The sequence below is a fragment of the Lepisma saccharinum genome, chromosome 12 (genome assembly GCF_977018435.1).
Source record: "Lepisma saccharinum chromosome 12, izLepSacc3.1, whole genome shotgun sequence".
NCBI lineage: Eukaryota > Metazoa > Arthropoda > Insecta > Zygentoma > Lepismatidae > Lepisma > Lepisma saccharinum.
In genome coordinates, this window is record NC_139240.1 from 35,735,630 (window position 1) to 35,750,990 (window position 15,361).

Sequence of the window (15,361 nt, forward strand, 5' to 3'; positions counted from 1 at the left end):
AACAATAAAGACGCTAATGAAAATGGTATGAGTATTAATACTAACTGGTTTTAGTGCACTTCATCTTGTATACTATTAGTACAATGGAACCCGATTTTACATTCCTGTATTATACATTCAATCCTCATGGTCCTAGTAGAGCACAAAATTATAACATTTTCCCAGGCTTTATATTTACAGATATTAAATTTTTTCACTTTCGTCTTTTGAAATTTGTAAAATCGAGGTTTCACTGTATTGGCAAATTCTGAATATATCTAATAAATAAAAGGTAATACGTAAAAAAATCTGTTAAAAGTATATAATTTCATTATCAAAATATAATTTATAATACAAAGTGGTTCACATATATACACAACAAAATCATACATCAAATATTTTTTCCCATATTTCTTGCATCTCCTCCTTCATGAGTTGTGAGACTGAAGGGCGTGGCTGGTGAGCTTCAACCTCCAGCAACTCGTTCAGTCGAGACTCTGCAAAGAGATTTATTTCTTTATCTGTTGTTTACAATTAAGTACACATGCAGCAGACTTGTTATAGTGTACATACATCACTTAACAACTAGCGCTCAGAAGTTGATGACCTAAAAATTACTTTTGCTCTTAAAATGAAAGCTTGATATTTTTTTCATAAATTACAACAGAGTCCTTGAATAATCAGACAAAACCCATTGTTTTGGGTTTTAAACTACTAAAGCAAAAAGGGGGGGGGGGGCAGCTATTAAGTGCTAATGTAGTTTTCTTTTATTTTTACTTCAAGGTTTTTCTGTTTTCCTTTCAGTCCTTGCACAATACAGCAGTCGGTCACCGTCTGAAAATACAGTTGTGTTTCGCGTACATCGGATTATATTTTTTCTATATTGTGACTATTGATTTGATTGAGTGATTTGCTTTACTTTACTATGCTTCTTGTGCCACTTTTGGCTAATTTGCGAAGATGGTGATGAGTGATGATATGACGAAATTGATGAATACACACTCACAAACATCAATGCCCAGGCCATGATTAGAACCCGGGACCCCTGGCATCGTAGCACAATGTGCTAACCACTCCATGGAGGCTGGCTTATACAGCATAAGTCAAAATGATGTTCCTGATTTCGTTCATTTCTTATACAAAAGGTAATGAGCTTTTCTTGCATACGTAATTTTTTTATGGAATATAATATCAAAAAGTTCTTTCTATTGCAAACTAGTAGTTGCGCTGTCGGCCACCAGGAGGAAGTTTAGTCACAGTGAGGAAAATGGCTACCACTGGACAGCAGAAAGCGTTCTGTATTCTTGATTTTCATACCAATAAGTCTGTCATGCTTGTTCCGTGGCATTTCCAAACAAGATTTGGGGTTGAACCACCACCTTCTGGCAAATCTAGAAAACTATATTTAACAGAAAACACTCTGACGAGTCTCATGGAAACATCTTGACATGAAGCCGTATCGTCTACAGCTGGTGCAAGCTCTGAAACCAAAAGACTTGGGATTGAGGGCATCTTTCTGTGAAAAGTTACAACAGTGCATGCAACAGAAAAGTCACATGCTGTTTTGCAATATGAACGTGATTCTCCAAAATTGAATGTCTTTTGTGCCATTTTGAACAGGAAGGTTTATGGACCCTGACTTGCTAGGAAGAGTGTGGCAGGAACTTGATTATAGACTAGATGTGTGTCGTGTAACACGTGGATAGCACATAGAATATTTATAATATGACAGGAAAAACTTTTAGAGTTTTTCTATCTGTGTGTGTAATCTCAGTCATTTACATATCATTACAATGATATAAATAGACACTGAAATCGGGAACATCATTTTGTCTTACGCTGTATTGTGCCTAATACCCAAGATTAAAGTGATTATAGTGGCCAGCAAGGGAAACTCAAAGTAGGCTTCACACAAAATATTTTAAGTGCTGGAGGAAAAATAAATTACCACAATTAATTATATAAGCCATTGCCAAACTTTCAGCATTTCCATTGGTGAACTTGCTAAATAAAAATCCCATGTCAGGAAATTTAAATACATAAATTATGCTCGCAAATGCATTTGAATTTCACGAAATAACAGGGGAGAAGAAAAATGAACCTCAAAACTGAAGAAAAATGCAATAACCTAAATGCCAAAAAGGGTGACAAAAGCAAAATAAAAAACAGTGTTTTCTGGTTCTAACTGATATCAGGTTTTGCATTGTTTTCAAGGCCCAGAAAAAAAAGGATGATTTTTCATCAATTTTCGAGCCCTACTAACAACGATGAGGATATTTTTAAATATATCTTCGCATTGGTCCATGTAATCACAGCCATTTTTATGCACATCTGTGATATCCTCTCCTTCCCTTCAAATCTTTTGAAACTATGTGCAAATGTTTCAAAGCCCGAGCGACCAAAGATCCAAACCCAAGACCTTTCATCTCCAAATGTGGGAGTTTCGATCTGCAAAAAGTGATCTTGCCTGATTTTCGCTCGGCCATTGATCAATTTGGTTTATTTTACTTCACATTTCTGCCACTTTTGGCTAATCGCAAACATGAGGAGAGATGATATGATGAAATCAATGAAGGGACACTCACAAAGAACACCCGTGTCCAGTAAACACCTTCTCCTGTCAACATGCACCTTGTTTGCAGTTCCGGTAGAGGCAGAGAATCAGAGACCCATTCCTTTGTTAACCGGCAGCGACTGTTAAACTTAGCCACGCCTTTGCCTTTTTGGGAGTGCCTTTGACTATGCATTATTAGAACTAAGCAGAATTGTCAGGTTAGAAGGGCCAGGTTTAGAGATCTTAGCAATTAGTTTTAGTGAATGTTAGCAGCTGGATGTGGCCTGCACCAGCCCCTGATGCTGGCTGTTACTTTTCTGGAGTCTCCAAAAATTCATAATTTCATTATTTTTGCAATATTGAGGGGAGAAATTAATTTTGCAAACAGGTGATTATCTCACATGATATTATGAATATTTTAAAGCAAAACCTTGGTAGATTGCCATGAAATAGTTTCAATGGAGACAATTATGTATTAAATTTATAAACATTCTGAACTACTTTGAATTCTTACAATTTTCAAGTAAAGGTATTGCTATCATTGGGGATCTGTGAGGGAGCTTTCAGACCGAAGCAACACATGACAAGTGACACATAGAATTCATACCAGAGTGACAAGCCCATTCAGTTTAAAGCAAAACATTTACTCCACATGCACAAACAACAGACCATGGTGACACAATGTACGGTATTCAGAAAAGGACCCAGTACGAGCAACATGCAAGTGACCCATGCAGCTTGTCATGCCTCTCTGGTTCAAAAGCTTGCATTGATTAGTGGTGGTTCGTTTCCAAGCGACACATGCCATTTGTCACTTCGGTCTGAAATCTTCCTAAGAGTATTAGCAGTGTTCAAAGTCATATCAGCATAGAATTGACTCAAATAAAGCAAGTTATAGTTTTCCTGGATTACATATATCTTGGTTATCTGGTTCCAATAAAGCAAAGAATAAAATTTTTGTACATTGCACATATCCTCACAATACGAGTTCTTCAGTCATAGTTCCCTAAAGAACATTAAGTTCTCACTGCATAAATTGTGATATATATATAGATTTTCTCAATAATTATTGTTTGCTATTATTATTCGTGTTATGAATTATTTCAAACTTAAGTGGCACACAGCATGCTACAACACCAGGGGGTCCCAGGTTCAAATCTCAGTCTGGGCATGGGTGTTCTTTATAAGTGTCCCTTCATCAATTTCATCATATCATCATTCATTCTCATCTTTGCGATTAGTCAAAAGTGGCAGAAAAGTGAAGTAAAATAAGCAAAATCAATCGTGAATTATTCTCCACCAGAACTCAGGATGAGCACATGCATAGAAGCTATTTTACACCATCACAAATTAGTAACATTACATACACAATAATAAAAACAAACAACAACAAATATGATACAACCATGGTACTTACCATTCGTTTCTGAAAGGCCCAGCGAGCTCCTTATTTGTCCCAAATATCTGATATACAATAAATAATCCCCATCAACTTCCAGCTGAGATGTGAACTCTGAATACTTATGCATCATTTGATAAAGCAACTCTACTGCAAAGACTAGGGTTTCTTTCTGCAGCTTCTGTGTCCACTTTGCCTGCCAGAGGTACATTTCTGAAAGAAGAATAGAAAATATGCAGAGGCAGTAATCAAGTTTACTACATGTTCAGGTTTTTAAATATACATTGAAATACGAGGGTGATCTGAAAAGTTCTCGGCATTGATCATAGATGGCGATGCTATCAGCAAGATTTCCTTCTTCTAAGTTTGCACATCTGGGATAAGCATATACGTACAATTGCAAGTCATTCTATCAAACAGTTTATTTTATACTGAAGCAGATGTGTTCTGTGTATTCTTCAAAATGGATAAAATTCAATATTGTGCAGTGATAAAATTCTTTGTGAAAGAGGGTTTAATGGGGAATATGGGGAACACAAATAATGTTCCTGCCATCTTATTGCCACGATTTGGACATTATAAATCTAAACCCAAGAACAGGTTTGTCAGCTCACATCATCGAAGAGGAGGATTTGATTTAAAAGAGAAGGGTTTAAAAAGATTGATGGGAAACATCGAGTTGAATGTCTGGGAAGCTTCGTTCATTGCAGAATAACAATGGAATAAATTAAATAATGAAAATGGTAACATAGATCCAGTATGGAGTTTACTATTTCACGAATGGAGTAAGCCACCATTTTTAAAATTTAACGTAACAGAAAACATCAAGAGACTTTGTGAAAACAATTGAATTACCTGATGATATTTGGGATTCATAATTTTAAATAAAAAAAATAATGTGATCAATTTTTTTTATCTGAAATGAAAATAAAACATACTGCTTGTTTTCACAGTTAAGTTGCTATATTACAATAATGTAACATTGACAACATTCATTATATAACGGATTCTTTTTGTTTAAAAAATTGCTAACCATTGTTATAACTGTATCTTTAGTCAAAATGAAAATAAATGTCTGATGAAGGGAGCGTGTGTTCTCCTGAAACGTCACAATGAAAAACTGCTTGTAATAACCATAAACTACAGGAAAATAATTAAAAATGGACTGCTGATGTTAAATGTGCCAAGTCTTGAAGATGATCCTCGGTATATGAATTGACGTAGAGTTTGAAATTTTAAATTTCTTGCTTGTCCTGTTTCTCTTAGTTCAAAAACCTACTTTTAGTGCACTTCTACAGTCAATTTCTGACATTACCATGACGTTTTCCAGAAAAAAAAATATATCCCGACTTTTCCAGGTTTTCTAGAATGGTACATACACTGACACTCTTGTTTTTTTCCACTGAAGCTCACCTTTACAAGCTTGCAACTGCAAGTAGTCTGCAAGAAGGAGCTTAATTAGCTTTTCGGCAACAAACAGCCGACACATGCAAGTCTCGTCCACGATCCTGTTGCTGAACGGAACCCTCCATGTTGTCCCAGCATTCGTCAGACTGAAGCACTTCAGAAGCCACTGGACAAGTCTGCTCGCCACGACTGCATTTCCGATCCATGATCTGCCTGCCATGTTCCTCTCCAACGAAGCGAACAGGACTTCAAGGGGGCAGGCACCTACAAAAAGATACAATTTTTTGAATTGATACAGATCTATCAATATCGGTACAGATATACTGCAAGTTACTGAAAAAGATGATATCAGGAGCATATATTTTAGGCTAGCTAGTTAGACTACCTACAAAGCCTGAAGGCGAGGGACCAAAATAGAGAAGGAAAATTGCTTTTGAAATGTACATAAAATTGTTCATTTCTATGGGCGTTGCCAGAAATTTTTGTAGGGGGGATCAGGCTGCTGATAAAATTTGATTAGTAGAAATAACAACAACAATAATTATTATTATTATCATGATTATATTGTTATTTTACAATAACAACTATCAGTGAGACTCGGTAAGAGTATGGGTGTGAGTTCAGCCCTAGTATCAACACATTTCTAGCAGAATGGTCATCTACCTCACAATGTATACAATTTTAGTATTCTGTCGGATGTAACTAAAATGATAACTTTTTCCTGTACTCAATCTGAATGACCTTTCCTGGTGATGAACCCAGTGGCGTCGCTAGGCCTTTTTTTTTGGGGGGGGGAGCTTCAGCCCCACCAATCCCTCGATAAGCCCCCAATTTTTAGCTATTATTACATACAGTATTTCAAGAAAACATATTTGAACAATTATTAATGCAGGAACATACCTTTAAATACATATTCTGGGAAAGAATTGTTTCGTTGTGACATAGTTTTTTAAAACCACGATCTTACATCTGACACATCATGTCTGGCAACAGTGCAAACGATCGCCGTCATTTGATCTATTTTCACAACGGTTGCTACGCGAGGAAATTGTAGTGGTGCATTTTGTGTTACGGAGTTTGTGATATTGTGTTTGTTATCAAAGCTTTTTGTGACATTTACTTTTGTTCGTACAACAATGGACAAATTTATTATTCAAAGTAAGTGCCTGAAATCGGAAGCTTTAAGCGAATGCAGCACAGCCACAGATTGTCTTGATGAAGATAAGGTACCTGCTTCAACTGCACCAGAGGAATCGAAAACATGTCCTCCCACTCCAAGTTCATCTACAAAAGAAGTCTAGGCAGTAAAAGCGAAGGGCCTAAACAACCGTTTCTTTCCAGGTAGTGTTTTCGGTAATCAGAATTGGCGTTTTAATGAAGTATGGTGCAAAAGTTTCCGGTGGATTGAGTACAGCATTAATCACGATGCAGCCTTTTGTTTTCCCTGTAGACATTTCGTAGGCCAGACAGGTAAGGCAGATCCTGCATTTACCAGTATTGGTGTTCGTAACTGGAAAAAGGCTATAGACAAATTTAAAGATCACGAGAAATGTGCTTCTCATGTAATAGCAACTGAAAAATGGCTGACGTTCCGTGCATAGCACAAAGAGGCCATGATGAAAGTGAAGAAAGTTTCAATCAAGGAGATGTGCGTGAAATTCTGAAGACATTAGGAAAGTTTGATACTGATTTTAGTGTAACATTTCAAAACGTTATGCCAAAGAAAAAAAATTACATTTAATGAACGCCATTCCAAAAGACATGTTTCTGAACTTATGCAGAATGTTGCAAATTGCAGTGACAATTCCTGACATCAGCATCGTGTGAGAGGAGTTTTAGCTGTTTGAAGAGAATCAAGACATTTTTGCATAATAGTATGGGCCAAGACAGACTTTCCTCACTTGCAATACTGGCCATAGAAAAGGAAGAGTGTCATGAATTGTGTGTGGATTGTGTTATTGATAATTTTGCAAGAAATTCAAACCGCAGAGCACAGCTGATACATAAAGACGTAGTTCACCAGCATTAGAAAAACAGGACAAGAATATCCATCTGTTTTCATAAAAATTAATGCAGTAAGTCTATGTTAGTTTTAATTCCATATGCTTGTTATATATTATTGTCTTATTAATCACTTTGCTATTTTCAAACATTAAAAATACTTACAATAGTAGTAAGTCTTGTATCTGGTTGCAGCCCCCCCCCCCCCCCAAAGCAGATGGCTTAGCGACGCCACTGGATGAACCTGTCACCATGGACAGCAAAATACCTTCTTCGTTGTCCATTTGTTCATTTACACACATTCGCTTTGCCACAAACCAAAACCAATTTCTTACACAACTCCAATTTCCTCACAGCCAATCCTTGGGATTCCCCAACAAAGCAAGGCACTAACCAATTGGAAGTCAAGCCACCATTTTATTCTTTCACAATCTCCTTCCGCTGTTAAATATATTAATTTTCAGATGATGTGGTTTGCTTCTTCCAATACTGTAAATCTTTCATCATTCATTCTCATTATCTTCATTAGCTAAAGCTGGCAAAAAAGTGACCCACAATGGATTATTCCATGTCAAATCAACCAAGGCATGAACCTTGATAATTTTTGGTGCAGTGGTAGTACCAGTAAAGTTGACGAAAACTACCAAATTTCAGAATTTTTCCAATTCTTAGTTTCTCTAAAAAAAAAAAAAAAAAAAAAAATCCAAAATTTGATGACATTTTGAACAGCTGTAGATCCCATTGCTGACCCATTATGAAATTTTGCACACAGTCAATTGATGTCTTCGAACCATATATATATATATTTTTTTTTAAAAAATAGCATTTTTGAGATTTAAAAAAAAACAACTTTTTTCGAGTCTTAAAATTTAAATATTTAAAAAATAATATTATATATTAATTAATATTATATTAAAATTTAAATACCACAATCACGTTGCATTTCAAATTAAAGCTCATTAAAATCAGAAGAGAATGACACCAATTTGAGCTCAAATAGTTTTTGATCTACAGCTGTCTCAAGATTTCAAAATGTCGTCAAATTTTGGGATTTTTTATTTTTTTGTAAGTCGATAACTCAAAAACTAAGACTCAAAAAATTCTGAAATTTGGCAGTTTTTGACCTCTTGGTAGGTACAACGTATAAATAAAAATTATACAAAATCTGAATCCTAAAGGTTCAAAAATATTTTTTATTGGTTGATTTGACATGGAATGTCCCCAACAAGGAAAATAGAAAAGAATATGAATTCAATTCACACTTCATTCCTGAAGCAATGTCAAAATTCATCAGTAGATACTAGGGATAGCCACAAATTCCAGATAATGGATATCCAGATTTCTAATTGTCTGATATCAGTTTCGGATGCAAGAGATAATCCAGATAATTCAGATATCTGAAAATCAGGATAATTTGGATATCTGGATAATCTGAATAGTACAGATATGATGAAGAATTTGTAGAAAATCCGTACAGTGAAATACGAACATGACGAATAAAAGATGTGGATAGCTTGTAAAATGAATAAACAATAAAAGTGGCTGGATACAGCACACATTTGGATATCCAGACATTTTGGATATTCCGAATGAATATCCAGATTTTGGATATCTGGACAATTTCAATATTCGGTTAGAAAATTATCCAATATCCGGATAAAATTTTATCCAGATTTGGCCATCACTAATTACTGTTTTCAACAATCTGTGAAGGTCGGTTCAAGAAGGACTTTTAGAAAATTCTCTCAGGCCAAACAATCAGACTAGAAATGACAAGCACCCTTCTCCAAACACAGAGGCAGGGATCTATCAAAAAATTTACATTTGGTTGGGAGTAGTTTGCATTTAGGGGCTGCAAGGGTAAATTTAGAGCCAAAATGACCATGAATTGGGCCTTTGTGAAAACTTCAGGAGGAGAGGGGTGCTGAAGAGGGGTGGTTGGATAAATCACGGCACAGAGGAATGGCTGAAATGATATTAATTTTTCAATGTTATCATGAAAAAAAGTTCCACACCATGGCCTGAGATGCAAGCCTTGGGCTCTGACTACAGGACATGTTCAAGGTTCGAGTCTTCTGGGGGAAGCGTAACAACTTTTCCTGAGATTTCAGCTTGTGTATGTGACTGGTGGCCGCCCACAATCGTGAGTAAATTGGGGAGCTATGAATGAGTAGCATAACCTGGTCAGAGACAACCTGCAACAATGACTGGGGGTTCCTCGTGCTGATCACATGTCAGCCCATAACTGGTTGGTTGATCTTCTACCTCTGGCGGTGGGACCGACAGCAGTCGGTAGGTAGGCACTGGCTCTCATTAGCTGTTACGTCATGGGTAATTACATAAAACAGACAGGTTTATTTTTATGAACTGCATAAAGTAAACAAATTTCTAGTGGCAACCCTACCTACCTCTCTTGATAATGTACTTGTCCTTATCGTCATTCAAAGAGAAAACATCTTCTGCAATAAAATAGAACTTTAATGCACAAAGTACCAGCAATGAATGTCGGAGAATAATTACAATAAATATACTGAAAATATTAATACAACAGTTTCTACTTAAAAGCTCTCATGTAAATTGTGAATATTTTTTTTCATGGTATATTCTGAGTGTAGTTATTCCAGCATCAAGAAAATGTTCCAGTATGATTCTGGGTATTTTAGTTGGATTTGTGGGAAAATATGTCATAGGAAATAGTAACTTTCTGTTCTTATCAGAACATACAAATTGTTTGTTTTAAAGAATGGACTATGATGAAGGGGGTCCAGGTTAAAATCCCAGCCTGGGCATGAGTGTTCTTTGTGAGTGTCCCTTCATCAAATTCATCAGTCATCCTCAACTTTGAGATTAGCCAAAAGTGGCAGAAAAGTGAAGTAAAATGAACCAAATCAATCAAAGAATGGAAAACACAGTGATACTACAAACATATATACTGTACAAGTTGTGGTAATGCCATCACCTTTTAATAAAGGAGTCCCATGTTTGATACCTGGTGGAGGAACATAGTGGTTCAGATCCCACTTTAAACTGTGGGCCCAGTTGCGATTAGCCTTCTGTGCATAAAGGAGACTCAAAACAAAAACTCCAATAAATAAACAATGAAAAACTAAATATGCTGACCAAATATGTTATTAAAAACATAAACTAAAATGTAACGTTTCAACCTTCTAGCAAGGTCTTCATCAGACTCTGTATCAAGTACAAAAGTAACAAGATACACGAAAAGGGCATTATATATACACAAACATTACTCCCTCCAGACTATTAGAAAGTTGTTAGGAACTTTCTAGCAGGTGGCTTTCACTGTACTTTCACCTAAAAGGCTAAACATAATTACTTTCATATAGAATGTGAAGAGATATTCAAATAGAATATCTCATGCTCTTTTTCCTTCATTTTTCTCCCTTCTCCTCTCCTCTTTCTCTCTTGTCCTTTCCACTCTTTCTAACACCTTCTTCCATTCTTTGTTTAACTTCAGTCCCCCATTCCAGTTCATTATGTCTTCTTCACCTTTCTTCTCTATTTCCTTGGCTTCCTTCCATTTTCTCACTAGCATTCTCTTCTCCCTTCCTATCTGCTTAGCCTCATCCCACTCTATGTCATGTCCAGTTTCTCTCGTGTGTTTAAATATCGCATTTCTCTCTCTCTTAATTCGTACATCATCCCTATGTTGTTTCAACCTATTTTTCAGCCTTTTTTTCGTTTCTCCTATGTACACACTCTGACATTCTTTACATTTCACTTCGTAGAAACAAGGCTTAATGGTGTTATAAATAAACAAGTACACACATCATTTGCAAAATACATTATTAATCTAGCATTAGCATTTACCGACTCACTTTGTACACACACTTCATTGTACCATCCCTAATAGGTGAAAATATTCTCTAATACAATAGAAATACCCATGAGCAACTCCAGATGCAACACACTGCCACTTTAGAAGCAGTTTTATTTATATTTATTTCTTTATATATGATTCATGAAACATATAATGAAAAAATATAACCCAAGAAATTTACAAGTAGTAGTCTTTCTTCTTGCATAGCAAAATTTCTTCCAGTGTATTTTGCCAGCAGTAGAAAAATAAATTTGAAGGTAACAGACTGATACGATTGGCAACCGATGAATCTGGATTTTCTGAATCAAAGTTAATGGAATAGTACTAAGCTTTAGAACTTAGAAACACATGTATTGTATATTCGCAATGCAAAGATGTTCTCCTTTGTGTGTGTAAAAGATACCAAGTCAGTTTTGAAATACATTTTATGATCACATCCGACAAGTGTCTGAGGCTACTCTTCTCAGTACCTTTCAAGTGAACCTTCCCGAGTGTCAGGACCCTGAATTGGATGTTTGTCAGTTTGTTAGTTCTGCTTGCAGGGCCGTAGAAGCACTGCCTGGGTAAATTTCATCTAATGTGCGCTCATTCGTTTCAGTTTGTATTTCAACATGTTATTTTTTCCCCATTTTTATCAATTTTGTCATTCAATGCAAATATTCAAAATTCATAGAATTAGATTGATCAATAAAGGTATTACTATTTACATGTTTTAAAACTATTAAAATTAGTACTTAAGCAGTAATTTTTGCCTAGTGCAGGTCCTTATCTTATGGCAGAAAACACTAGTTTTACCGTTACTATCTTTTCTTTTTAATTTTTCTCGACTTTATCTTTGCATGAGCCATGGTAGCTACCATGCGAGAGACCCCCAGTTAGATCGGGATATTCTCCACCTGTTCAAGCAGCTCCAGCACCCAGCCAGCATCTTATAAAGTGGGTACCTGGAGGTAACTCTGGGGGGTAAAGGCAGCCAGGGGCATGGTGATGATCACATCACCCGCACATTTGTCTGTGATCAAGAAAGTGTGGGGCCTTAACTCCACACCCCCTATATGCCTTCATGCATGGTGCAAAGCACAGGGGAGCACTTTATGTTTTTTACACTTTATCTTTGCATAATGAAATAAAAATGTTCAATCTTAAAAAAAATTAGATTAATCAAAGAAATGTATTATTATTTACATATTTAAAACAATTAAAATTTACTTAAGAAGTACTTTTGCTTCTGGGCATTTTTACACAGCACAGGGGGGGGGGGGCATGAGGCATGGGGCATGAGGTGGCAGTTGCCACCCACACTATGCAAAACCCTATGTAGCAAGGGAAAGCAAACTGGCCTCCCCCCCCCCCTAGTTTTGGAACCCAATCATCACCACTGCTTACATCCTAGTGGAGAGTGTGCATCTGCCAGTTTAAAACAACACACAGCATATTGATCTAATTTTGACCATCAAAGTTGACATTTTTCTGGAATTTCTCATACAGCTAGGTATGTAGGTGTAAGTGCCCGGACAGGTTAATCCCTGAACAGCCCTTTACTAAATACAATGTCCATCTCTGGCTGCCAAAATGCCTCCAGGAACTTTCCAAATATGGTTTTACTCAGATTACAACAAATCATACCTGATTTGCCACACAGAGCATCCATAACATCGGTGTCAGGTGCAAAGTAGAGGAGACAATCGAAGATCAGCAGCATGGTCTTGTATGTCGGTCTGCTGAGCAGGAGGTCCTGTATGATCTTGATCACTCTGGTTCTCCTGTAAAATACACATCACTGTAAACTATTACAGATAAGGTACTCTGAAAGTTTCAGGAAAGTGATGACGTTGTCTACGATACTCACTTCTTTCACATCTCAATAAAAGCTTGCATCTCATATCATTCATATTATCATATTTAATACAAGGCTGACCCAGAATTCTTTGAATGAAAACCTAAGAATTATGGGTATATAACAACTTTATACCAGTGTAAAATCTAAGCTCTGTCTTTTATAATACTTTCAAACCACACACCTAATTACTAACTCATAGATACAAAATAACTGATTCCATACTGGTCAGTGTAAAACCTCGAAAGATTTATAATTACATACAATATTGGATATTTCTATTCAGAAAGCTACAAGTTCCATTGTGCTTCTATATGATGCTAACAATGATAATTTTTCATACACATTTCATGTTAAGGTTAAACTACAAACCAAAGTTGGATGTTTATTTCAATGAAATTTGTTATGTACAGTAGAACATCATTTATCTGCCTTAATTGGGATCGAAGGTTATGCGGATAATCAAACATGAGTTTATTTAACAAAGAAAAGCACGTACAGTACAAGAAAACAAAAGACATGAGAAAATGAGAAAACTGTGTTAAAAAACTAAAACACATCTAGATCCAATGTACAATTTAAGAAATTGCTTACATTTGTATAAAACAGAATCTTGCTTTTTTTGGGTGTGTGGATAACTGAAGTTGCGGATAATTGACGACGGATAAATGACGTTCTACTGTATATGAATCAGGACTATAGGTTCATTATAGCCGAATGTTCTCTACATCCAGAAACTCTTAATTTTATAATACTGGCTTTTACATTAACATAAAAGGAAAAAAAATATATGTAGAACATCTCCTGTCAAGGAAATGTTTCAAGAAAAAGATGAACTTCATTTTCAAATCTTGAAAAGTATCACAAAACATTTGATTTTCCTTACTACTGTAGGTTTTTGGGTGCATTTTCAAAATTCCATGACTCTTTAAGTACAATAAGTTCAGAGTATGTCAAAAAGAAAGGTAGAAAGAGGAGAAAGGGAGGGTGGATAGAAAAAAAAGGGGGAGATGTGTGCACGTGTGTTTGTTTATTGCCAAAGAAACAAAGCAACAATGTTCACAAAACATGTATTGCACTTTCCTTACCTCTCGGTGGGAATGCCTACAATCCACCGCAAATTCTTGATTAAGCATGCTAATGCACCAACCACACCCATGTACTGATGAGAATTGCTCTGGAAAGAATTAAGGTATGTTTAGCTTGGACCAGGCACAGCAGCATCACAAATTTCAAAATCTTGAACCCTATTTTCACTATTTTTTAAATATATTTTATGTTTCAGCACTTGGGTCACTGCTTCACAAGATATATAGGATGACAATCAAAATGTAAGCTGACAAGGAAGATGAAGCAATGTTGCTATCTCTAAGCAGTCAAATCATCACAGGAGGTTCCACCTTCAAATCATGGCCTGGGCATATTTGTTTCTTTGTGAGTATCTATTCATTACTTTCATCTCATGATCACCCATCTTCATTATCATAATTAGCCAAAAGAGGCAGAAAAAAACAACAATGTTCCTTCTGTAGTCTCGACATAGTGACACTACAAATAATAATACAAAATATAGGTGTAAGTAACATAATGGTGAGAATAAAAAAAATACAGAAAGGAAATTGTTTATATACACAAATCAATGTCCATCGCTGCCTTCTAATCAAGGAGGCCTGGGTTAGATACTCTGTGAAGGCGCACAGTGGTTCGGATCCCACTTTCAACTATACTCTGTCCCGCCTATCTCTGGAGCAAGTAAACGAAAACAAGTGTCTGCGCAAGTAGTGACACAAGATGTCTCCACCAATTAACAAGTGAGAGGAATGGGATTGCATGGACATGGAGGAGGGGGAGCGACCACAGTTACCAACCTTCACAGCAGTGTGTTCTGCCTTGCTCTGAAGACTATTTCTCCCCCTTCTCTGCCAGGACAGAGTATATAGATATAGTCCCGATTAACATTTCCGTGCATAAAGCACGTTTAAAAACTCAAACATATTAGTCACAAAAAAGACAATTTATGTACAAAGGTTGGGTATAAGTAATGGCAACTATTACTATCGCAAGAATGTGGGAACGGCACAAAAATCCGAAATATACAAATGAAAGAGGGCAGTGTGTTGTAATGTCGAATGTATGAACAATGCAGATCACGTGTACCAGCTATAGCATGAGGAAGTAAGCAAAAATAATCCTTAAAAATAGCATCGTGCCATGTGTGTATACAAGTCTGAAAGCATAGGAGCATTACAGGAACAAAAGAGGCATGGCAGGACACTATTCCCCACAGTTTCCACCAGCTTCCTTTGGTATTTTCTTGCATTCCTTCCCTGAAGAGTGGCAATT

The 15,361-nt window shown here is 36.3% G+C and overlaps 1 protein-coding gene across 3 annotated transcripts in view; it reads right to left on the reverse strand.

Annotated features, from left to right (window-relative positions):
• Positions 1 to 289: 289 nt before the first annotated feature.
• Positions 290 to 15,361, reverse strand: part of mus304 (mutagen-sensitive 304) — a 59,159-nt gene continuing 44,087 nt past the window's right edge. For all 3 annotated transcript variants that reach the window (XM_083132078.1, XM_083132079.1, XM_083132080.1), the window contains exons 7-12: positions 14,107 to 14,195; positions 12,808 to 12,944; positions 9,749 to 9,799; positions 5,346 to 5,603; positions 3,951 to 4,145; positions 290 to 476 (exon numbers count right to left, since the gene is read on the reverse strand). In XM_083132078.1, the coding sequence (XP_082988204.1) occupies positions 364 to 476; positions 3,951 to 4,145; positions 5,346 to 5,603; positions 9,749 to 9,799; positions 12,808 to 12,944; positions 14,107 to 14,195 (843 nt within the window). In that variant the 3' untranslated portion in view covers positions 290 to 363. The remainder of the gene's footprint in view (positions 477 to 3,950; positions 4,146 to 5,345; positions 5,604 to 9,748; positions 9,800 to 12,807; positions 12,945 to 14,106; positions 14,196 to 15,361) is intronic.